This window comes from Rhinolophus hipposideros (genome assembly GCF_964194185.1).
Source record: "Rhinolophus hipposideros genome assembly, chromosome: 1".
Classification (NCBI taxonomy): Eukaryota; Metazoa; Chordata; class Mammalia; order Chiroptera; family Rhinolophidae; genus Rhinolophus; species Rhinolophus hipposideros.
In genome coordinates, this window is record NC_138047.1 from 12030290 (window position 1) to 12057274 (window position 26985).

At 35.2% G+C, this 26985-nt stretch overlaps 1 protein-coding gene across 1 annotated transcript in view; it reads right to left on the bottom strand.

Moving 5' to 3' along the window:
• GPR158 (G protein-coupled receptor 158) overlaps positions 1-26985 on the bottom strand; it is a 402394-nt gene that overhangs the window by 110483 nt on the left and 264926 nt on the right. The window contains exon 5 of the mRNA XM_081043867.1: positions 10824-10892. Coding sequence (XP_080899993.1) covers positions 10824-10892 — 69 coding nt within the window. The remainder of the gene's footprint in view (positions 1-10823; positions 10893-26985) is intronic.

Genomic DNA, 26985 nt, shown 5'->3' on the forward strand with positions numbered 1-26985 from the left:
TATGTTGCTTTGTACACCTGAAACAAACAAACAAACAAATAAATAACGTAAACAGGGTGAATATGATCTCACTTATACGTGAAATCTAAAGAACAAAATAAACAAACAAACAAAACAGAAACAGACTCACATATACAGAGAACAAACTGATAGTCAGATGGAAGGAGGCTTGGGGGCCTGGGTGAAAAAGCAGAAGGGACTAGGAAATACAAACTGGCAGTTACAAGACAGTCACGGAGAAGTAAACTACAGCACAGGAAATATAGTCAATGATATTATAATAACTATAGTGCCAGGTGGCTACTAGCCTAATCAGGGGGATCACTTCGTAAGTATATCGATGTCTAACTATTATGCTACATGCACCTGAAGCTCATGTAAAATAATATTGAATGTCAACGGTAATTGGAAAACAAAAACAAAAACAGGGTACGCTTCACTGAGAAGATATTTCAGCAAAGACATGAAGGAAGTAAGGAAGTTGTCACATAGATAATGGGAAGAAGAGAGCCACACACAAAGGAAATAGCCAGTGTAAGGGCTTTAAGATGGAAGTGTGCCTGGCCTGTTTGGGACCACTTGTAGAAACATAGTGTTACCCCATATTGAAGAGAGATTGGAAATATGCCATCTTTGTTGCTGAACCTAAATATAACCTTAGCCGAGGAAGATAGCCAGAGCTAACATGTGGTAAAAGAGAGAGGCAAAGCCTCAGATTACAACACAGCTTAAATTTTGGGCTTCATGGGATCTCAAAATTAAGAGGTAACTTGTCTCAAACTGTTCCTCTTGCTGCTCTTGACATGATTCTTCATAAAACAGTTATCTGAAAAACTGCTTCATTCAAAAATGAAAAGTAGCAAATCAAAACCACAATGAGATACCACTTCACACCCATTAGGATAACTGTAAAATGAAACAATGAAAAAAAAAATACAAGTTTTGATAAGGATGTGAAGAAACTGAAACCCTCATGCATTGCTGGTGGGAATGAAAATTGCTTAAGTTACTATGGAAAACAGTTTGGCAGTTCCTCAAATATTAAACATAAAATTACCACATGATCTAGCAATTTCACTCCTACATATTATATATACCCAAAAAATTGAAAGCAGGAACTCAGAAACTTCTACACCAATTTACATTGCAGCATTACTTACAATAGCCAAAAGGTGAAAACAATCCAAATATTCATCAACAGATAAATGGTAAACAAAATGTGGTATACACATAGAACAAAACAGTACTCAGCCATGAAAAGAAATAAAATTTTGACATATGCCATAACCTGGATGAACCCTGGAAACATTATGCTAAGTGAAATAAGCAAGGCACAAAAGGACAAACATTGTATAATTCCACTCATTTCAAGTACCTGGAATAGGCAAATTCATAGAGACAGAAAGTAGAATAGAAGTTAACAAGGGCTGGGAGTGAAGAAGGAATAGGAAATTATTATTTAATGGACACAGAGTTTTAATTTGATGATGAAAAACTTCTTGGAATGGATAATGGTGATGGTTGCACAACACTGTAATTGTACTTACTGTCACTGAATTGTACATTTAAAACTTATTAAAATGGTAAGCTTATGTTTATGTATATTTTGCCACAATAAAAAAGGATTATCAAAATAAAAAAGTTAAGCAAAATCAGAAAGGAACCAGTACAGACTCTTTGTTTAACTACTAGGGAGAAAAGACAGATGAAGAATGGACAACAAAAGTGATAGTACCCAAGAAAACTGATGAAAGTTCCAATAAGTAATTCTCACAGCCTCAGAGAAATTACAGAAAACATGTTCCCCCTGATAAAGAAGGTCAAAGAAAAAGATACTAGAGATCAAACAAGAGATGAGAAAAACAGAGAAAGAGATAAAGCTGCTCCAAGAAAGCTGGGGGAGTAGGGAGAAAATGAAAATGAAAATAAAATAAAAATATTAGAGACGTTATAGGAGTATTAGAATCAACTCAAGCAGAATAAACAACTGAGAATAGTGTAAAGGTCAGAGAATAAAGACTTGAGGGAAACACAAAACAAGATAGAAAAGGACAAAGATGCCCAAGTGATTAGAAACATTATAGATACAAAAGGAAAAGAAAATGCAATGTATACATAATTCGCATTCCTGAAGAAATTTAAAAAATTAAAGATGCAATTAAAAAAACATTCCAGGGATAAAAGCAGTCTTACATCTATGTATTGAAAAGAAACCATGATTCAAGAAAAAAAATGATACAGAATGATAAATTCCAAGGTAATTTTCCTAGTTTAATTATTTAATTGCATGACTAAAGAATGACTTATTGGCACATAGGCAAAAGTATCAAGTCATCGATAGGAGGGAGAAATCAGGCTATTTCAAGAGCTGGAAATATTCAGACAATGAATACAAAGTACAGAACAATGGAAAATACGTCTTGAAATATTTATACCCAGGGAAGTTATTCTTCATGTATCAGGGCAATGCATAGAGACTCTCAAGCATATAAAAACTCAAGAACTAAAGAACTCATTATTTCTTCACAAAACACCTGTTAATGAAAACCAAGGGACAAATCAAAATAAGAACTGAGGAATGAAGAAGTCAGGTTACATAGATTAGTGGAAAACATTAAATCTATTTAGATATAGAACTAAGACTGAACAACCATGAAAATAATAGTTTTAAAATTGCATGTTATATAGGAATGTTATAAATGTTAACAATTAAAAAATTAACTAACAAAATTCAAAAAGTGGGCGAGGAGGCAAAAGGAACTGTATTTGAGTTTGATTTCTTAGCTCTCATGGCTGAAGTCAAGTGACATTGTTGAGACTGAAAATATATTGCTAAGTAAAAAAAAATTAACCCAACTTATTAAACATTTTGTAATCCTTTTTAACTTTAGAAAGATCTTTTAGAACTATAATAATAATGCTTGTTGTGAAGATTCATTTATCTAAAAATCAGTAATCTTTTCAGATTCATTTCAGTTTCTTGTTGAAAATAATAAAGATTACACTTAATACTTTTTATTAAAAAATTAATATAATAATCCTACCTCTATCTCAATTTAAACCATGTATAAATTTTCTATTTCAATATGTGCCTGTATAGATGCTCAAATGATCAAATGTATACAATGATTATTTCTGGATGATAATGATCTTTTACCTTTGGTTGATCTTTTAGTCTTTTAGTTTTTCAATTTTGTTCTAGTTTGTACATAAGTAGTTATTATATTTCACAAAAATAACAAAGTGTTTTGAAGAGCTATATAGTATAATTGGTGTTTATTTTAGCAGAGACGAAAACACTGTTGCTTTTCAATGGCAAACTAAAGCCAGAGGTCCAATTCTCAGCTCTTCAGGGCTCTTTCAGTTTATTAAAACTTTTAGCTAAAGGAAGATTAACAGTTAATTTCTGACAAGTACCCTAGAATACGCAGACCAGATGGGATAACCTCACTGTCTAACTTGTCCACAGCCACTCCCACTAAGACTTGAGGGAAACACAAAACAAGATAGAAAAGGACAAAGATGTGCAAGTGACTAGAAACGTTATAGATACAAAAGGAAAAGAAAATGCTTCTTCTCTCTGGTGGGTTATTTGGGAAGAGGAACACAGGAAAAAGTAGATAAATGGAACTGCACAGAATTCCAGGATATTTATAGCCATTTCTTCTTTTCTTCTAATCTACCCTATAGAAGAGAACAAAGTGTTTTGGCCTTACGCTTTTCAAATTCCCTTGAAGGAGGTTGTCTAGTTCTCTGATGTCTTTTGTTCTCAATATTTTTAGCCAAAATCCCTGAAATCTTCTAGTTTGGGGATTGTCTTCTACTCCCACACTCTCTGAGCCACGTTGGCATGAAACAACTACTATTTTCTCAATAGTACTCTGATCCTCGCGAGTATTGAACTTTCCAATTTCCTTTTTCTCTTTTGCTATGTTATCAATCCAAATGGATTTAAATGACACTAAACACGATGCAGTCTAGATCAGACTTAAGGATGAAATCTTAGAGTTGAGGAGAAATCTTACAAAGATTCCTAGATAAATGAGGTCGAGAAATACTGGCCTCGTTGTAAAATTTGGACCTTTCTTCCCTATGTTTGGCACAAAGGAAGTGAATCTGTCTCAGAACTGAGTTGCTACCATTTCCCCCCAAAAAAGAACCAGGGCTCTTTGGAGAAAAGGCTGATTGATTCCAGGGCTGGGATAAGAAAGTACTATGTTCTGTTGCACTAGAAAATGGAGAAGTACTCAAAAAATGATGCTATTATATCAAAATAATGCAGGAGCTAGTTTGAAGGGGCTCCCACTGGGTTAATTTGAGCATCAAAATAAATAATAATAGTAACGAATTAAAAACTTGGCTGTTTTAGCTATGTTCTCATGGCCTTAATCTCACTCTTCTTCCCCACTTTTAATTCTCTTTCCTTTATTTCCTTCCCTTTAAGCTCTATGTATGGGAGCAACATGCTCTTGTTTTTCCTCTGCTTCTGGATACTATGTGTGTTTCACATTGGAGTAAAAAAAATCTGAGCTGAACTTTAGGCTTTGGGGTAGGGGGTGGAGGGTGGTAGACGAGATCAAATATATGGTGATGGAAGGAGAACTGACTGGGTGGTGAACACACAATGCGATATATAGATGAGGTTTTACAGAATTGTACACTTGAAATCTGTGTAACTTTACTAACCATTGTCATCCCAATAAACTTTATTTTTTTAAAAAATGAAAGCAACGTAAAATAAAATAAAGAACAAATTAGGAGGAAAAAAAAGTGGTCCTCTTAACTGACTTAGGTTCTGTGCCACTGAAGCCAACCTGATATGGTCTAACAGGATTATTTATTAGGTTGACACATAAAATTGCTATTTTTGTAGGTAAAATGCCTGAATATCAGACACTTCATTTGGTTCAACAATACAGTCCATCTGAGCTTATAGGAGTTTTATAGGGTCTTAGAGCCAAAACTCAAATTGGTTTCCTGGTTTATCCTCTGTGCCTTTTATTTCCTTGGAGACCTAATGAGAAAGGGTGTCTGACCAAGGTATACACGTGGGCCTCCCCGACTACCCTATATGATGCCTGCCGTCTGAATCTCACATCCACATCACCTATCAGAAGTATTGTCATAATAGGAAAAGAATGCTAGACTAGGAATCAAGAGACTAGATTCCATTCTTGGCTTTCTCATTACCCGGCTGAAAAAAATTGGATGAGTTGCAACTTCTCTCAGCCTCTTTTCATTCATTTGCCAAGCAGAGGCTGAATAAAGAATACGTTGTGTTTGATGTCCCTTCCAGTTCTAATATTTTGCAGTTCTTTTCTGTAGGACCTAGAGGGGTGAGGGTTGGGACAACCTGAAAATAAGTACGATATTTACACACATATTGATGTCCTTTATAGGAAGGATCATCAGCCAACCAAATAGATAACTAAGATTAGAGGAAAATATTCACCTTATTCACTGAAACTGGTGGTGTAATAAAAAAAAAAAGAAAAAAAGAAAAAAGAATACAAATTCTGAAGAGGCAAATATAGAAAGAAGGTCTGAAAAACCCCACAGAAGGCATGTTACAGAATTGAAAAGAAACAAACCTAATGAGGTATGTCAATGATGAGGAAACAATAAAAATTGCCATGTAAAAAAAAAAAAATTTAGATCCCGTATTACTTAATGTTTTACTGTCATTTTTTAAATGTAATTAACAAGAAAAATATACTCTCTTTGACGTTTTAAAGGTCTTTTTTTTCTTTCTTTGTGTGAATTGTATGAAAGTTTTTAGGTGATTATGAAGACTAATAATTCGTTCACAAATGTATGGGCTTCAAATAATGAGTCTCTTGAGAATCTGTTAGAAAATGTTTTAAGTGCTTTGGCTCTGTGCTATCCAATTATAACAATGCTAAATTTAGTCAGATTTTGGTTTGTCCTCATCTGCACAATGATGATAATCTCTAATTTGGACTTTCCAATATAAGCATTGTTATGAAATCGTCTGTAGTCTAAGATTGCTTAGAAAAGGCAAAAATAACCTTAATTCTTGCAAATCTGAACAACAATATGCAGCATAAAAAAAGAAAAGGCTCATTGCATAACAACTCAGTTAGAACAGTGACTATACCCAAAGACTCTTTCCATGGAGTTACCCAGCCCTAAAATTATTTCTACTTTATTCAAGCACACTTTTATCAAAAACAGTAACCCCCAGTAAAACTTTCATGAGCAAGTTTTGTATAGGCCACCAAGAACAGAGAAAGTAGGTAAGATATTTAACAAACTAGAAAAGTATAGGTCACATTTATATCATCAAATGATTAGACCTTTTGGCTCTATTAAGTTTACTTAACCACCTTTATCACTTAATACAGAGATCCTCCTTGCAGCAAAAATTTGACCAAAAGTTCTAATCTTCATTTCTGCAAAACGAAGGAAGCCAGTGAGCCCTGGTCCAACAACCAAGTTACTCTTCTTTTTAAGAATGTTTCATGCATGCACACCCATGTGCATATGTACATCCTATGTAGCCAGACTTAATGGTCTATTTCCAAGATATCATCTCCTCTTCTCTCATCTAAAATAACTATGCTTTCCAGGCTCAATCCAGAGGTATATTTTAACCTTCTTTATCCCTTTATAGCTTATGCTCCGTCAAATCTTCATTAACTATTTGGCCCTTTCTGTCTTCAGAGCATGGACAACAACTTATTTAAAACCAAGATACACAGTAAGAACCTGAGAGCTACACATTAACATCTCAAGCAGTTACAGAAAGAATTTATGCTGTGAAAGATGAAATCGACAGCTAAGTAAACATAAAGTCAACATGATGAGCTATCCTAGTGTTTCTGTTGGACAGAATTTATTTGGTAAGTCTTCTCTTCTGTTTGTTTGTTTGTTTGTTTCCCCTCTCGGGCATATTAGAATTATCAAGCAGAAGTGCTGTCTTTAATAGTTTAGTGGTTACCAGAGGGCAAGGGGGGAGGGGGGTGGGAGATGAGGGTAAGAGCGATCAAGTATATGGTGATGGAAGGAGAACTGACTCTGGGTGGTGAACACACAATGGGATTTATAGATGATGTAATACAGAATTGTACACCTGAAATCTATGTAATTTTACTAACAATTGTCACCCCAATAAATTTAATTTTTAAAAAAAGAAGTGCTGTCTTTAAATTCCTTCTAAGTTTCCATTTCTCTCCCACTGTTTCTCCGTATTTGATATCATCATAGACACACGCACATCAGATGCACTTCAAATTAGATCCCCATCAATGTAAGGGTCTATAACAATGGCTTTGAACACTTAGCAGCTAACCTTTATTATATTTTTGAAATGCCCTTCTTTTCTAGAGTATTTCTTGCATTCCAGAGGCATTAAAATTCTTCTATACTTTTTGGCCCAGACTCATTAATATGACCACTTCATATGAATAAATATGACTCTTATAAGTAAAAATAAACCAAACTTACACTAACACCTCAAAATAACATTAAAAAGTATTTTATTGCCTAACTGCAAGCATTGCACAAAGTAATATAAATAAGGACCACCATTCTAAGTCTTCCAAAATCAAGCAGATTCTTTGGAGGCTGCAACAGGACGCTAGTTTAGGGCATCGTTGTGAGTTTACCCAGCAGAGTCCCATTCCCTACCCCACTGCATATCTGCTGTGCTGTGACGATGGTGATAAGCCCTGGGCTAAACGCCGCCGATGCAACAGTGAGAGAAACAGAAACAGGACCTTCCTCTCACAGAACTAGAGTCTGTGCAGGAGAATGACATGAATCAAATAATTGCACTTCTGAAGGTATAATTACAAATTGAGATAGGTGCTGTCAAGAAAGAAAGTGGGGTTCCATGAGAAGTTATTATAAGGAGGTTGACTCAGATTGAGGGTCAAGAAAAGGTGTCCTGAGAAAGGGATACTAAAAATCTAAAGAATCTAAATCTAAAGAATGACTAGATACTATAATAATTAGGCAAAAGAACTAATGGGAGAGGGGTGGGGGAAATGTAAAGAAGAAGACTGTTTAAAACGGAAGGAAAAGCATGTGAAAACATCCTATGACAAGAGGCATATTCGTTTCCTATTGCTGCTGTAACATATTACTGCAGCACAGATTTACTATCTTACTGTTCTGGAGGTCAAAAGTCTGAAATGAATTTTAAAGAACTAAAATCAAGATGTTCCTTCTAGAGGCTCTAGGGAACAATCTGTTTCCTTGCCTTGTCCAGTTTCCAGAGGATGCCATATTCCTTGGCTTGTGGTCTCCTTTCTCCATTTTCAAAGCCAACAATAGCCAGTGCAATATTTGGTTCTCTCTCTTCTGCTTGTCTTTTTCACTTAGAACCCTTGCACCCATCCACATAACCCAGTATAATCTCCACATCTTGAAGTCTTCAAATTAATCACACCTGCAAAATTCCGTTTTGCATGTAAGGTAATATATTCACAGGTTCCAGGCATTAGAACTGTGGACATTGTTAGGAGCCATTATTATGCCTGTTGTGGGAGAGATTGTGTTTCTTTTAATAACTGAAAGAAGGTCAGGGTCGCTGAGTGAAGAAAGTGAGGAGAGAAGTGGTATTGAATGAGGCTGGGGAGGTGGGCAAAGACCACGCTATACATAACATTACGAACCATGTCAAGAGTTCTGATCTTCATTCTAAGAACACTGGGAAACTATAGAAGGGGTGACAAATTAGGCTTGATAGATCCTTCTGGCTAATGGGTAGAAATATATTTTCAACTAGTAGAAGTTCAGGAAAAAGAGGATGGTGGCAGCAATAACACATATTCAGATGATAAGATTATTATTAAAATTACTGAAGTCATTTCAGATCTTCACCTTTCTCACTGGGAAATTCTATGACTTTGGTTAAATACCTGTCTGGTAGTTCTTTGGGGAAGATGAAATGTTATGATGCACAACACACCATTTACATAGGAACAGTCCCAGGCATGAGAAACAGTCTTTGTATTATTATATTGGTTCTATTATTACCATGAATAACTCTATGCTAGTAAAGTAGAAGACTTAAGTAATATGGATGATTTTACATGAAACTAAAAACTGACTATACCTAAATAAATTTTTATTTTAAGGAGAAATATAAAATGTTATTCAAGAAGTAGAAAACTTGAATAGATTAAGAATGCTTATAAACAATGAGTGAGCGAAGAGGGTCCAAAAATGAGATATTAATAATAGAGGGGGCAGGATCCAAAACATGGCCTTTTGAGGCCATTGTAAGGATTTTGGCTTTTACTGTAAAAGCCAAATGTAAAATGTAAAAAAGCCAGAGGAAAATGGGGAACATCGTGAGAGTTTTGAGAAGAGCAATGCCATGATTTAACTTTGGTGTTCAAATTGGCTGATACTTTCAAAACAGACAGATTATAGCAGGTAAGCATGGAGGGAGAAGCCAGGAAAAGACTACGACAATAATCCAGAAAAGATTAATTGTGGTTTAGACCAGGGTGGAAACAGTGATTGTGATAGGAGTGATTAGATTCTTGCTATATTTTGAAAGATTTTCTGATGGATGTAATAAAAAGAGACAGATCAAGGATGACGTGACGCTCAGGTTTTTGGCCTCAATAACTTAAAGGGCAGAGTTGTCATCAATGGAGATAGGGAAACTGACTTTGGAGGTGAGGAAGGTCAGTAGCTCAGTTAGGAACATGACAGGAATTCAAATGGAGTTGTCAAGCAGTTGAATATGAGTTTGGAGCTCAGGTGAAAGGTGTATATTGGATATATAAACTTTGGAACCATTAGCATAGAAATAGTATTTAAAGGTAGATGAGATCACCAAGGCAGAGTAGATTGAGAAGAACTACAAGGACTGGGTCCTGAGGCACTCAAGTATTAAGAGGTGGGGAAAAAAATGTTAAGAATCAACAAAGAAGGCTGAAACGAAGCAGCTAGTGAGGCAAGGGGAAAACCAGAAAGAATATGGTATCCTGGCAGCCCTGTCGTTTCCTTCTCTAATAGCTACTCTTTCTCAGATCTCAGTCATTTTATTCCCCAGTGGTATTTTATTCCCCAGACTTGGTAAGGTGTCTCTTCTAAGTGCCCCCACAACGTCCTGCTTTTAATACTCTCTTAGCTATTGTGACATTATATCATAATTGCCTGTACTTGTTCATCTCCTTCTCTGAATTATATGCTTCTTGAGATGATAAATCAAGTTTATATTCTTATATAATATTTCCTGAAATTAGCATGGTGCTTGACACACCATAACTGCTGAATACAAATTGGTTGACTTGAATGAGTAAAATCCTTACTTATTTTCTGGTTACAGACACATTACTAGTATGATAGGAAGAGTCTACTGTGATTATCTATGCCACTAATACCACACATACATTTATTTTATTATGTTTATTTTCCTAGGTAACCATTTGGAATTTTCCAGCATTAACTAGTTGGTGTGTCTCATGGTTGTGATTCAGGTAGAGGAGGAAGAAGAAGGAAATTAATATTTATATGTATATACCAAGCATATATACCGAGCATGACTTCTGTATGTTAGTTCACTTAAGAATTTATTTAACCCTCATCATGAATTTGGGAAGAAAGATATAATTAGCTCCATTTTACAAAAGGCAACCAAAGTTTAGAAATGTTAATTAACATCTAAGATTATTCAATAGGTCAGAGCCAGGTATTAAGTATAAGTAAAATCCTTGCTTATCTATGTATATTATACAGATAGATATATGAAAAAGTAAATACACACACACACACACACACAAATTACTGCCTTGGCAAAATAAAATAAATGGCTACTTTTAAAATATAATTATGTTACTTACTGGAAAGTATAGAAGCAGAGACCCAAAAAGGATCGTTTCCAACAAGATAAGTCCCGATGCCCTGATGCTCTAAAAAACAAAATGAAAATGCCATTGTTAGACTTACATTTCTAGGCATGGAAGAATTTATACTATTGTAGCAATGCTTCAACCAGTAGAACAACATTCTTTGGGAAAAAACAAATGAAAACTGGCTGGTATTTCAGACAGGTGAACTTAACTAAAACACACAAAAAGACTGAATATTAAGGTGATGGAAGACTTAATGATATTTCCAGTGCCGTCTTGGAATTTCATTCTCTAAAATTTGAATCAATGAATAGTCTAAGCCTCTGAGAATGCTATCTACAGATCCTCTCAGTCTGAGCAATTCACAGACACAGGTCTTGCCTGTATTTCTGAAACATCAGCTACAAGTACATATTGAATTCTATCCCTAAGTCATTTCACAAATACCTGCATGATGGTTTCAGTGGATTAAACAAACTTATGCACAAGGTCTTGGCATCTCCGTGCTACATTTCTCACCAGGTCAAAATATAGTCCCCAGAATTCACTAATAGAGCTCCACTATGTGAATACCAGAAATCACGTCATATAGCAGAGGACTCTTACCTTGTAAACATGCTTAAATTATTCTTAACTCATAATTCAAAAGAATAAGTTTCTTATAAACTTATTGTATTTTTCAAATAAATTTCCTGAATTTTCAAAGTATGCTAAGATATTTTGTTGGACTCAATATACCATTATCTTCCCAAAACAAAATGCTTAGAGCTGTGGCAAGAAATAAAAGACTAAATGATCAATTTAATCTTCTAATAATACATTTTGCTTTGATGAGTTCAAATATCAATATAAAGTAAACATAACAATTAAGAATACAAACACAAAACAAGGTCATTCTAGAGTCCCTGTGTTTTGACTAAATGCAACATAAAATATATACACACCATTACACCTGGTGCAAATATTTATCTTAACAGGAAAATAATCTGACGTAGTAGCAATTAATTTTTCAACAACATAAAGAAGCTGAAAAGCCAAACCACAAAAGTCCATTACTTGAAAAGAAGAATCAGATAACTGGATAGTCAGAGGAAGAAAATTCTAATTCCTCTTCCCAAACTCTTAGTAGAACATTGTTAGATACATAGAACACGCTTACTTAATCCTTCAACAGAACTCAGGGCTTTTATTAATTTAAGAATCTGGGAATGGAAAAACAAGTTTTGTCAGTGAACAGACTTGATTATTCCAGAGGCTTCTCACTACTGATCTTTATTTTTAGCTGGCAGGTGCTTTTAGTGAGAAGAAAGTTTTTATCAGCAAGCCTTTAAATAGGTTTTTGCTGGTAGAATTTCCAAGATGGCAAATTACATTCATACATAATTATGAATAATCTATGGTTTATTTTTTAAACTTTCCAAGAAAATGACATGGAGAGTCCAAAATATTATGTCAGACTGCTTGTGAACAACCTATATTGTTTGAAAAAAGGGGCCATAAAAAGAAACTGCAAGGCTTAATGGAAATAACAGACTTTGGAATTAACATCATCTCAGTTTGAATATGAAACAACTACTTACAGTTAGGTGACCTTAAACTTCAATGGCCTCATCTGTAAAATGGGTTTCCTAATTTTTACCTTATTAAATCAGACAAGTTTAATAAAATAAGAAGCATACAAAATGGCTAGCATCATGCCAGATACTTACCTAGTAGGTATGTATTTTTCAAGGTAGAAAACAGCACTGGGATGATACACTTGAAAACCACAGAAGTACAAGTAGCTATCAAAAATTTTTTAATGCTGGGATACAAAATGACCCCAGAAAGAGCCAAAAGCCTGGTGGGTAGGGAACACAGCAGTTCTTTTTTTAGGGCCATTAGGTTTTTAACTGTGTTACAACCGTCGCTGTCATGTAACAACAGTGGTGATGGTACGTGCTCTTAGGTATTCTCAGAGCAAATAACCTGTTTCTTTTTCATTTGTAAATGTTGAGAAATCTTAACACTTCATTGCCGTACTCCTAGTGGAGTACAGGAACCCATAATTTCAAATTATAAATTGGAACTCCACTAAGTGGTTCAATAATCAAAACTAAGGCCTGTTCAAAGTACACACTTCATTTCAGAATATTCTCGGGCAGAGCTGGCTTCATGGCCTCACAGAATGAGCAGGTACCTAATAGGTGAGACTTTAGGGACAAAGAAGAAATCTCATGCTCCCTGAAATATCTCCCCATTTTTTAAATTGGTACTGGAAATTCTTTTAACTAAAACCAAGCCTTTCATTTTGTACTTGGTGCCAAGGATTAATATACAAGTCTTGTAAGTAATACCCGGACTTAAGTTCAAAGTGAAAAACAGGAATCTTTTCCTTAGAGTCCAAGTTATACGATAAGAATCTTTTCCTTAGAGTCCAAGCGATACGATAAGAAAGGTACTAAGTGTGTAAGCGAAAGAGGAAGGACTGAAAACTGAAGATGGATGAGGGGGTAATGAGCAAATTAATGGAAGCGCCTCCTTCAGAATTTGGCCTGAGATAGAAATGGCGGTATGGAAGTCTTTTTAACCAGAGTTGCTAACTGGGAAACTCTTGCAAAACTTCCTTAAAAGATGATCAACAATATGTAGTATGATTCTATTTATATAAAACACATATATACAAATCAACACCATACATTTTCTCTAGGTATACATAAATATATCAAATACAAGTCTAGAGTATACACCAAGCTGATAACAATGTTTTCTTCTAAAGATGTGAATAGATTTGGAAATATTCTGGATATATTTTAATTTCTTTGGAGCTGTAATCATACATTGCTGTATAATACACATTTTAATAATTAAATAAAATTAAAAACATCATCCAAAATGTGTCAATTCAACTATTAGAAAATTCAACATTAGGTATCATAATATGCACAGAAGTCTAAAAAAAGCCTTTCTTAACCAATATCTACTTAAAAGTTTGTATTCAGTACCAGCTGCATTATTAAATTAGCCAACATTATATTTGTGATACTCATAGATGAATATCAAACTGGGGGAGTTATAATGGAGCCTAACTCTCTGGGTTAGAATCCATAATGCCTAATAAATATAATTCCAGAGTTTACAATACAAGTGAGCAGATTCCATCTCTATTCCAGAAACCTTCCCCATTGCTCAAACTTTCAGAACTCTTACGAAGGTTTATAACAGTCAGACATCAAAACTGTGAACCAAAGAAAAGGGTTAATCTTATTAGACCAATTTTATGAAATTGTGTCGTCAATTTCTAAATTCCATAATCTTTGGATGCAAAGTACAGAGGCATAAAATGAAGCACAGCTGTCACAAGAAGATTTGCCCAGGATGTAAGCACCCAGAGGAAGTTAAGTCACTGGAAGGAATAAGATGATGAGAATGCTGAAGCCTGATTTTATTTTCAATAATTAAAATGGTTTGTCATTATTTTCTTGATTCTACAGGGACTAAGGACTTCATTCTTTTTTTAAACATTTTTCACCACTGGGGAAATTAATATGCTGCATATCTTGCTAAAACAGTGTACTTGTTTGGGACTGTAGTCAATTTCTTCAGCTTTGTAGCTATTAAAATTTATTTCTATTATAAAAGGAATCTCTGAGTATGAAAATATTTTTATACAGCTGAACCTCAAAATGTATGATGAAAACACGAGAGAAACAGGACACGATTCTGAAATGAATGAACTAGCATCCATTTGGATGATTAACCAAGACTCCATAAATCTATATCATTTATAAAAACAATTAGCCATGCTAGCATGAGCTGCACTTTTTCTTTTAATTCTATTTCTATAAAGAAATCCATGGACAGACAAATTACAAATGAAACCTGACAAACACCTGATGAAATAATTACACAATAATAAATTGCAAGTAAGATGGAAAAGGCAGTCTTGAAGAGAATCCTAGCATTGAGAAGCATGAGGAGATTACTTTTCAATAATTCTACTTACAATTATATAAATAGATGAGTACAGACTACATCCAGTTTGACAGATTACATGCAATTCGTTTGTCTCAAGAAAATCTGTGATTAAATGCCACAAAAAAACCCCAAAACAATCAGATATAGAAAAATTTGTCAAGGAACAATTCCCCAAAATGTGGTTAATTAAAACCAGTATCAGTTTTTCAGAAGAATTCTCAGCAATAAAAAAGGTACAAGAAAGCAGAGGAATATAGTCAGGGCAGAGATTCCCAAAGGGAAATATAAATAATTAAGAGAATTATCAACTCATGGAATGAAACACATAGGCTTTATATCCAGGTGGTTTGAAATCTCAGCATTGGCCGTTTAGTAGCTGTGCGACCTTGGGCAAGTTGCTTAACCTTTTGAGCTTCAGTGTCTTCATTTATGAAATGGGTGTAATGATGTCCACCTTGCAGTTGTGTTGTAAAGATTAGCAATAATGCTGCCTGGCAAAGAGCAGAAACTCAGTCAATGGTAGTTGATCGTAAGTCTTTCAAGGACAGCCAGAGGATGTGAGGTCAACAGGCTCTCTACTCTCTCTCAGCTGATGAGTGACAGAATAACGTCTGGTCATCCACAGCGGCTGACTCCCAAGTCAGTGCGATTTCCGCTGTACATCCAGTCTAACCCTCCATCGTTAATCTTACCCAAACTAAATGGAACAGAACTATATGCTATAGTATAATAACAAAAACATATAGCACTACTACAGTATTTAAAAATAAACTACAAGTAAGGGGTTTGGTTTACATGTTATAAAGAAATGTAATAGTCAATTTAAAATTCCAGACAGTTTTATGTAAAACATTACCAGACACTTTCACATTGCCTTAACTAGGAATTCTTTCTAATTTCCAAGACTTTACAAGAAAGCCTATTTTTCATGATAGGATAATTTGTAGTGGAGCTGTTTTAAGACCGTTTGGAAAAATAAGTTTATCCAAAAATAAAGTCCAGAATAACATATTTCATAGTTTCATATTTTTAAAAACCAGTACACTAAATAAAGAGAAAAATTAATGCTACTTTACACATGTGAAATTAGAAATAATGTTAGTCATTATTAACGTGATTTACCATTTCTTGCTGGACAGAAATTTATCATGACTGCTTTTGCAGGATTTACGTGAGACGCTTGCCAATTCACTTTGCTTTGTCTCAGATAACGCGAACATTTAGAGGTGTTTCCCCTAGTGTCTGTCTTTCAAAAGTTCAGTGACTGAGTTTATGGCTCCAAGTGAATGACTCTCACTGCAGCTGCAGAGGCAGAATAATTCAGATGCACAGGAGGGAAATGTTTGGACAACCTTTACTTAGCCAAGCTTATCCTTTTTGCTTATGTCCAAAACAATTTAATACCAAAGCACTTCCCATCAGACTTTTTCCCATCTGTCAGCCCTTTCCCCTGCTAAGATGCTACTAGAATGCATTCCCAAAATATGGATGATCATGTCCTTATTTGTCCTCATTTTTCCCCTGGCTTCTTTGCAAAAATATGCAAAAATAGCTGCTACTTCTCTGTAATTTATTTGAAACTTTCAATTCCTTTTTACTTTCAATAGCACTAAATAGAATAACTCATATTTCACTTAATGGAGATAAATGCTCTAAGTGTCAAAAAAGCATATAGAAGTGAACGGCACATACTAAGATATTACAAAAAGACTCTTGCCTTAAGAAGAAATATTGTATATGCTTAAATGAAGTGGCATGAAATTACTAAAACAAAATACGTCATTTGCTTAGACTTCTTTTATTGATTAAAGGCTGTTAAGATTAATTGATATATTTTTCAAATAAAAATAAGATCACTGAAAGAACAATGAATTCATTCTCATGAAAAAATCCTAATGAAATGATAATAATTAAAATACAATATTTTAAGTATTACAGAGCCAGTTTCTTCATGCCACACTTTGTCACCTCATCCAGGCCTGCCCTCCTCAAGCATGGCACATATTTCAAAGGAATTCCCTTATTCTTCCTAACCCCAACTTCTAATCTCTTCTATGCCTGAATCTTATCTACCAGTTATACACAAAATGGATACAATAAACGCCAAATAGAGTGTCAGTGATTAATGTTAATTTAATAGTTGCTCCTCCAGGTAGGATTTTGAAGACAACAGTTAACGTCTAAAGGCAAAGATCTTGAGCTTCTAAAGGTTGAGAGAGTGAGGTTGTCAGCACAGTGGGTCTTCTGGTACCCCCAACTATCACTGTCTATGAGTGTTTCCTCTGAGACTGTTCCTGTATGGAAGCCAACCAACGTACCTACATTCAATCAGAAACTGGGATGCAGACGTGCCTTTTAGAATGAAAGCAACCCCATCATCCTCATCTTCTGTTGAAGACTTTTTAAGGAAGCAATTCATATTTCAAAACAGTCTTTCCTTTCCAGTTGTGCATTTAAATTCCACCAAGGATAATTCTATGTAACTACAACTACCACACGTCTGTAACGCACTTAGCCTTCGTTGGGGGCAGGCTTAGCCAGTAGCTTCGCATCCCTTTATTCGCTTCTTTCTTTGAAGCAGAAGTTTCTACAATAAGGAAGTGCCTTTGAAATCTCCCTCTTATTATGTGACAGGTTTCATGACACGTTGTGTAGGTGTGCCTTCATTGTCCGGAACAGCAGCTCCCTTCCACCTCAACAAATAAACTCCATTCACTATGGTTGTCTCTTTGTTTCTTTTTTGGCTATATTTTTAAGACCATGAAAGAGATATAAATGCATAAATTCTGGGAATAAACAAGCCAACTTGCAGGAAAGGCTTGACAAACCAGATCACTGTACTGGGTACAACGGGGACCTAGAAGTATATCTGGCATTGCTAGTTTGCTCAATCAGTGGCATTTTCCCCAATAGAAGACACCTCTTGACTTTAACAAAACATTGAAAATAAAAGTGATAATAAGTAAAAACGACAATGATAACAACAATAATATCAGTCATTATTCTAGGCACTTTATATTAATAACCCTCAAAAACAATTTAATCCTCACAACAAATATAGGTACTATTATGATCTGCACTTTGTAAATGCTGAGCCTGAGGTTAAGAGGCGTTAAAAACTCGCCCAAGGAAACGGACAGAACTGACATTACACAGTGGTGTCACTCCATGTTGCCTCTATCACTTTCAAAATCCAACTCTGTAAAGTTGTCATTTAAAACAGCACCTGGATAACGGCTCCTGAAGCAACCTTTCCTAACCTCCCACTGAAATATAAAGACACATGTGAACTAGAATATCACAACCCTGCTGGGAAGAGGGAATTCAAAGCAGAAATACAAATAGAAATAAAAATGTGAGAAAGTGTTATTCATCTTCACGAAATAACTGGGAAATAAATGAAAATTATACTATTTCAGTTATAATCCATTAGATTGAAAAAGTTAAAAAGATTGGTAGTATCAAGCAGTGGTTAGCATGTTGGAAAAAGGACACTTTCATAGTGATAGAAATACAAATTGGTGGAGCCTGTGAGTAACCAGTTTTGAAGTGTTTATTAAATTTTAAGTGTCCACACTTGATTATACCAACTCCACTTCTAGAGGGTTTATCCTTTAGGATTCCTTGTATGTCTGCATAAAAATATATTCACGACGATGTTTACCAAAGCACTATTGGTACAATACCTGGTCAAAAAGCTGAAACAATCAGAATGTCCATCAATAGCAGAGAATGAAAACTGTGGCTCATCCACATGATGTGGTACTATGAAGCTATTTTAAAAATGAGAAAGCAATATATGTACAGGCAGGGAAAGAGCTCCAAGGACTTTATAGAAAAAATTTTAAAATAAAACCCTTTATTAGTGAAAGGCATGATATGAGTGTACGTGTATGATCAAACCCTTGATAGTACATATTTTCTGGGAAGAGAAGAAGTGGGACGAAATGGGGGAGGCTTTCATGTACTGCTTTATATTTTCTTTAGTGTTAATTTTGTACAACCATGTATGCGTTTATTACTTAAGTAATAATCAGCTAAAAATCTTAAATGCCAACAAAGGGAAAGAAGAAGAAAGAAAGTGAGGGATGAAGGGAGGGAGACAGGCAGATACTTAGAGTAGGTAAAAAACAAAAACAAAATACAACTAAACTAGAGTCTATTTATAAGAGACTAAACTATTAGTTTCAAGAAGAGAGGTTTCTGAAAATCATCTCTAGAGTCCGGCATGTAGTAACCATTTACATTGATGAGGGGAAAGGCAAGATAACACAAGGTTTAAAGGAAGGGAAGATAGAACAAGTAAAGTCCAGAAAAAAAAGGAATAAACAGGAATTATCATGTAAAGAAAAATAAAAGAATCAAAAGGCTAATATCTGTGAAGGTGAAATGTTAGGTAAAAAAGCATGAGAAAGGAAAAAGAGGCCATTTAATATCCATCAAAGTTATTTTCTTGGAAGTTATGACAGTCAAAAACCTGGCGAGAGCCATGTACCTCATGGCCCATGCTTCCTTGCCGTCCCACCTGGTACGCTGTTCCCCATTGCTCACCAGGCTTCAGCCAACCTGGCCACTTCTCATTTCTACAAATTCAGTTGCTCCCTACTTCGTGGCTGTCAGAGCTCATCCTGTTCCCTCGCCCTTGCCTATTTCCACTTCCCACCCTTACCCTCATCTGGCTAACTTCAACTCATTCCTCAGGTCTTAGTTCCATTGACTTTTCACACATTCCAGATTTTTTTGAGTGCCTTCTCTGTATCAGGCAAGGAGTTTCCAAAAAGACTTTTCTGAACTACCCAAACTGGGTGAGGTTTCCCACGTTTAATGCCCATTGCCATGAGTGGCACACTTACAACTGAAATTAATGTTGAAAGCAATATCCATAAGGATCACTCCCTAACAGAAAGAACATCCACCACTGAGGAACTGGCAAGTCTTAGTATTGAGGCGGGTACTCTTCTTAAAACCAGGCACGTGATAAAGACACCGGATAGTAACACTGGAATTTTATATTATTCTGGAATTTCTATTAAACACAAAGAGATGAAAAAAAGAAATAAGAGACAGGAAATGAGACATTATGATTTGGCAGGAAGTTGTCAAAAAAATAATCTGAATCAGTCACACGATTTAGTTATAAGAATGCTTCATTCACAGTATTATTCATATTTTAAAAAAAAACAGAAACAATCCACATCCCAAAAAGTAGACAAATGCTTAAATGAATTATACTATATTCTATGGTGTAATAATATGATGTCATACAATTCAAGGTTTTGGGAGTACATTTAATGATAAAGGAGTATATAATTATAATTTGATATATAGCGAAATATTTTATATTCAATATTTTTAAACACCAAATTGTAGACTTAGGTTATTTTTACATTATTACCTAAAATTTTCAGTATTTTCTAAACTCTGTAAAGTGTACATACTTGTTTCGCTTTTACAATATATAACAGTTTAAAACTGTAATCTCACAAAAGGTTTAAAAAGATTGAAGTCATAAAATGATACCTTCTAAAACTGTTAAAATTAAAGAGGCTGACATTACCAAATGTAGAGATTATTTAGAGCAAGTAAAATTTCCATACATTGCTAACGGGAATATAAAGTGGGAATTAAAAACTGTACAAACACTTTAGAAAATGGTTTGGCAGCCTCTTATAAAGTTAAAAATACATCTGTCCTGTGACCAAGCAATTCTACTTACAGATATTTATCTAAAATAAAGAAAAACATTTGATCACAAAAAAACTTGTAAAAGAATGTTCACAGAAACTTTATTTCTCATTTACCAAAAAGAAGAATAACCTAAATATTCATCCAACAGGAAAATGGAAAAACAAATTATCTAGAATTCATACAGTGAAATACCACTCAGAAATAGGAGAAAAGTGCTGGTCCACATGAGCAAGATGAATTGAAAAGCTGTATACGAAGGTCTGACAATTAAGTTCGTGAACTTTATTGCAATGATGTTGCTAACATTTTTTTGATATCAGAGGATTATGCATTATGACTTTGTACCAACTGGACAGTCATCCAAGTTTACTATTTGGAAGTGCTGAAAAGGCTGCGTGAAAAAGTCAAGACGACCTGAACTTTTCGCCAATAAATCATGGCTCTTGCATCATGACAATGCACCAGCTCACACGGCACTGTCCGTGAGGGAGCTTTTAGCCAGTAAACAAATAACTGCATTGGAACACCCTCCCTACTCACCTGATCTGGCCCCCAATGACTTCTTTCCTTACCGAAAGATAAAAGAAATATTGAAAGGAAGACATTCTGATGACATTCAGTACATCAAGGGTAATACGACGACAGCTCTGATAGCCATTCCAGAAAAAGAGTTTCAAAATTGCTTTGAAGGGTGGATTAGGCGCTGGCATCAGTACATAGCTTCCCATGGGGAGTACTTTGAAAGTGACCATAGTGACATTCAGCAATGACGTATGTACCACTTTTTCTAGGATGAGTTTGTGAACTTAATTGTCCTACTTCGTATACTAAAGAAGCCAGACACAAAGAGAATATATTACATGACACCATTTATATGAAGTTCTAGAACAGGCAAAACTAATCTACAGTGATAGAAATCTGAACAGTGGTCATCTCTGGTTAGGGACGTCAGAGGTGTGGGAATTGACTATGAAAGGCCTGAAAGAACTTTCTGGAGACAATGGAAACTTTGACATCTTCAGAAGGGTATGGATTCCATGGTTATGTGCATTTGTCAAACTCACTGCACCTTACAATTAAGATCAATTCATTTCACTGTATGTAAATTATACCTTCATAAAACATAAAGGATTTGAAAATCGCACTAAGGTGGTTAAAGATAAAAATCAATAGGCCATTTATTATTCCTCAAATATCATGATGTTGGCGCCACCAATTTGAAAGACTTACCACACAAGGGGTACACTAGCAAAGAAACCTATATTACATAATTTTCTGGGATTTCTACAATTTGTATTCACTTTGCATATTCTATTAGCTTGCATTTAGGCCAATGACATTTCCATACTTCTCATTCATTTACATTTATCTGATCACTTTGCAAAGATGGAAGGAAGTCCTGCAAGAAAAGGAAGAAATTAAGAGACAGAAGGTCTGAGTCCTCTACTTGTACTCAATGAAAGATACATAGGGTGGTAATTAATAAATAAGCTCTGAAGTCTTTATGACCTGAGTTTTGCATATTGGCTCTGCCGCTTACTGACTCTGTGCCTTCGGTCAAACTCTATTATATTAGTATTAATTTAAGTTTGTTTTAAAAGCTATCAAAAATTCAAGTCAAATCCAATTCTTCAAAGAAAACACTACTTACAGGAAAACGTACTTTAACTATATAAAAGAAATATGCCTGTTCATTTCTCAGTGTACATCAAAATTATTTTGAAAATAGTGTCTAGAAATCTATTGTTAAATTCTGATTCTGTTCTTTTAAGTATAAACTATTTAGCCATCCAATGAGTTCTTAAATTCAATTCTGATCTGAGTGAGTTTTTGTTATCATATTTCAATTGCATTTAAATTTAAAATAACATTTTTTATGACTTTTCACCTGGTAAGTCATTTTTCTTTCGGGCCTCAGCTAATGCCTTTTTCTAAAAGGGTACCATAAGTACAAGTAAAGCAACAAAAACCCCATTTCCATTATTAAAACTGACAGAAGATTTTGTTGTATTAGCTTCCCTATCTTATCTACCACTTTAAAATATCACCACAAAAATTGCTTATTTGTCTTATGGCTAATATAGAAAAAAATTGTATCCATTTGCTGGTGAACATTCAAATCTATCTATAAAAGAATCTGTTGGTGCTACCTAGTTATTACAATTGTTTTTTGCAGACACATTTTTAGGGTAACCCAATATAACAAGAAAATAAGTTACAATATAGACAACAGCACTGTATTATAATCATCAGACTTGTTAAGAGACTAGAACTTAATTATACCAACCACTAAAAAGAAACAATAATTAATATAATATGATAGAGGTGTTAATTAACACTACAATTGCAATATATTGCTACATATTTAAATATATAAATGTATCAAATTAACATATTCTAGACCTTAAATATAGATAATGCTATATGTCAAATATATTTCAATAAAAAAGTCTAGAAGTTGATGTCAATAATTAAATAGGATCTTTTTGGTTCATGTAATTAAAATGACCACTAATTACATGTCCAGCCATTAACATGAATGGGCCTTTTTGAAATATTAAAAGTTCTGAAATAATATCTATGAAAATCCATGGACAAAGTATGCTCTCGAGAGAATAAAGACCGTCATTAAAACAGAAGGATCTCATTAATGCTAAATCAGTTCAAAAACTGTCTACACTATATTCCAACTATCCTATTTTTCAATCATTCCTATTGGAAGACAAGAATCTCTCCATATGTGTTTGTGGTTTGAAAGAACATATTGTGAAGGCTATTCTCAAAGACTTGCAAAATTTACAGATGTTGTGACTTCCTGACTCACAGAGAGCTGTGCATAGATAAAAGTTATTTTAGGGCACTTCAACACTAGTTCTGACATCAACAGAATAAATAAATCATTCCAAATGAATATGAAGGTAATTTGATTACTTTCTCTTCCTAAATCTTAAAATACAAATCCTTCAGGTGATTTGAGTTTTGAATAAAGATTTAGAACAAGGGTTTTCTTATCTAAACCTTTCCTTGGTGATATACAATAAGAGTCTGCCTCTCTCCTTCATACCCTTTCTCTGGGGTACCTCTTTCATTCCCATTGCACCAGTTACCACTCCCTTGTGGTAACTCAAAATCTATCTCTAGTTCTGACCTCTTTTCTGAGCACCAGTCCTGGCTGCTCCAACTAGAGTTTCCCGGAAGACTTAATCTCATCATGTCGAAAACCAAACTTGTCTTTGTCCATTCAAACCTGTCCCTTCGAAATCCCCTCTTTGTTAGTCGCTTCCCAACACATGCAGAATATCAAATAAGAAACCTGAGAGCCATGCTAGACTCCTCTGTCTCTCAACACCATTGCCAATATCATATCTTTTTACTTCCGATTTGTCTTCAGAAATCATTCCTTTCCCCCACCCCTAGTGTCACTTCTTGAATCATGTTCTTCATTTCTCCTGGACACTATTATAATAGACCTGGTCTCTAGATTTCCAGTCCCACACGTTCTAGATTACCTCCCACATTCATCCAGAGAGATTTCCGTAAAACACAAATGTAACCACATCATTTTCTTTCTTAAATCCTTGTGATGGTTGCTATATATAAATCCAAATATCTTATTTCAGCATTAAAAGTTTATTCAAGACTCTTCCAACCTTTTTAGCTTGATCTCCAACACTCCATAAACCATATACTATGTCCCATCATGCTCGTTTAATCCCAAAAACTTTGCAGATTTTGTTTTTTGCCTAAAAATTCCTACTCATCTTTCAAAATTCAAATATTGCTCTTTTCTGGAAAGATGACCCTGATATCTCCATTTAGAATTAAGTGTTACTCCCTCTGTATACTGACTCCTATCTTTGTATTCACTTATTGTGTTTGTGTTTACCTTCTTTACCAGCCACTTGGAGTTGCTAGAAAACACCTCACAGAAGACATTAATCCTGTTACATTTTTAAAAGTATTTTGAAATATTTTTCTTTTTTTAATTAAAGTTTATTGGGGTGACAATGGTTAGTAAAGTTACATAGATTACAATTCTGTAATACATCATCTATATATCACATTGTATGCTCACGACCCGGAGTCAGTTCTCCTTCCATCACCATATTTTTGACCCCTTTACCCCTCCCCCTACCCCTTACTTCCTGGTCCTATTACATTTAAGAAAGCCTTTGTACTCCATCTCCATTTCAAGCTTAAACATTAGCTATGTTGTAGATATAGTTTTCCCCCAAATAATAATACCAAGTTGCCACATAGCTACATCAAGAATGTCCATGATTTTTAGGACGCTTATTTAGATGTAGGGAAGTTGAGTCTCCTCTTCAAGAAGCTTAACAAGCTGGAGATTCCAGTAATGGACCAGAAGCATATATCCTATGACTAATTTTCTCCAGTGAATTCTGCCTCGAGATTGCGCTGATTTGAAATTTGATAATATTATGGATGGAATTCAGAAATATCCTTCTGAACAAAAAAAAAGGAATGAACTTTGGAGATTAGAATTAAATAGTGGCTTTGTTTCCCATGTTTGGTGGTGTGACTTTTTTTCCCAATAGTGACATTATTCTCCTTAATGTTTAATGTTTTGTTTTTTTCCCCGCCATTCTTTCATTCAACACACACACACACACACACACACACACGCACGCACACTTCCTGCTCTCCCGGAGTATTCAGTTTTTGAGGAAAGATACATGACAGACTAAAGTAGAGGTCATTGCTCTAAAGCTCTGCTTGTCCATAGGTGTAACTTTGCCTCCCCCTCAGGGTATATTTGACAATGTGTGGGCACATTTTTTAATTGTCAGGACTTGCATCTAGTGGATAAAAAGTCAGGGATACTACTTATAATGTACAGGACAGCTCCCCACAACAAAGAATTATCTGATCCAGAATGTAAATAGTAGTACCTTCTGGTTGAGGATCCCTGTTCTATAGGAAAACTATTCAGAACTGCAATAGGACATAGAAAAGAAATCCAACCAGGAATGAGAGCTTGGCAGAGGCTTTACTGAGACTGATGGATGAGTTGAGGTCTGAGAAACTGGAAGGAGAAAAAGAAGCTGCGTAGGTGGGGTGGTGATGGAGAGGAAAGTAATAGTGTCCCCAGTAAAGGAATCTCAGGTATTGAGTCCCTGAGGTGCATGTCTCATCAAGTGACAGAAGAGTATGGCTGAAGTGCCAAAGGAAGGGGAGAGAAGTCAGCGTTGAAGCTGTAAAGAGAGACAATGTCAATCACACTGGTATTTATAAGTACAGTTTAGGATTTGGGTCTCTATCTTAGAGCACTGAATGGACACCAAAAAATTTTTGAAGTAAGGGACTGGTTTTAAGATGATAAAGCTGAATTTAGAAAAGACCTCTCTGGCTATAGGATAGAGAAGATACTGAAACAGAACTCAAATAAATGCAGGAGGATACCAGAAAAATCCAGAGATGAGATGATGGCATCTTGGACCAGGATGGTGGCAGAAAAGATTTTAAAAATGAGTCCATTTGAGGGTGCAAACTTGGCAGGAATGTGTGACAGACTGGCTGTGGAGACTAAGAGAAAAAGAAGGGTCAAAGGTGATATTGTGGTTCTAACTTGCCCTCTGATGGAGGGTGGTGGCATTCCCTGAGGCAGGAAAGAATGAAAGAGGATTAGTTTGGGCAGATCCAGAAGTTGGTTTTAAACATGCTCATATATTGAGACACAAACAGAAATATCAATTAGGCAGTTGGGACTATGGGTCCAGAGAGCAGAGGAAATGTCTGAGATTGTTTAGGCAGAGGTATAATAGGAGAAGAGAAGGTCTAGGGTTCAATGGAACTCCAGCTGCCTCTGTTATTTATATGTGATTCTCATCTGCTGTCTGTTTATATTACATCTGTCTTATGTCGTCATGTTTTGCAGCTTATTTCCCATATTTATCTCACTGGTGAGCCACCACTGCTTGCCTTCTGCATTGTTGCTTCATTTGTTGTTGTGCCTAACTGCTCATTTACTTTCAGGCAAGCATTTCTCTGTTTGCTTGTTTTGAAGGAAAAAAAAAAAAAACCACCCCAAACTTCCTTTCTAGTTGGTGTAGCTTTTATTGTCTCTATTAGTCACTTCATGCTGCTAACACCCAAAGTAGATTAATCAAAGTAGGAGGGCTTTCCTCCATATTTGTCTTCTTTTAGAATCAGCTTTCACATTTGTGTTCTCTCTATATTCACAGACATTTTAAAAGAAATTTTCCTTTTAGCTAGTTCATGGTCTGGAGTAAACAGCTCAGGAATTTAATTTCAGCAATGGAATCCTGAACAGTTCAAATAGCCCCTTCTCTCTCCACTGTGCTCCATTGTCTCTGAAATTCACTGCCCCAAAGGAATATCTCGCCGCTTGGTTTCATTTCTCTCTGACCGAGCAAAACCAAAAAGACAGATTACTATGATTTCTAAAAGGTTTAGTGTCTATGTGATTGTGAAAAGCACAAGAAAAAAAAAAATCTCATTTCTGCTTCCCCAGATGTGAAGAATT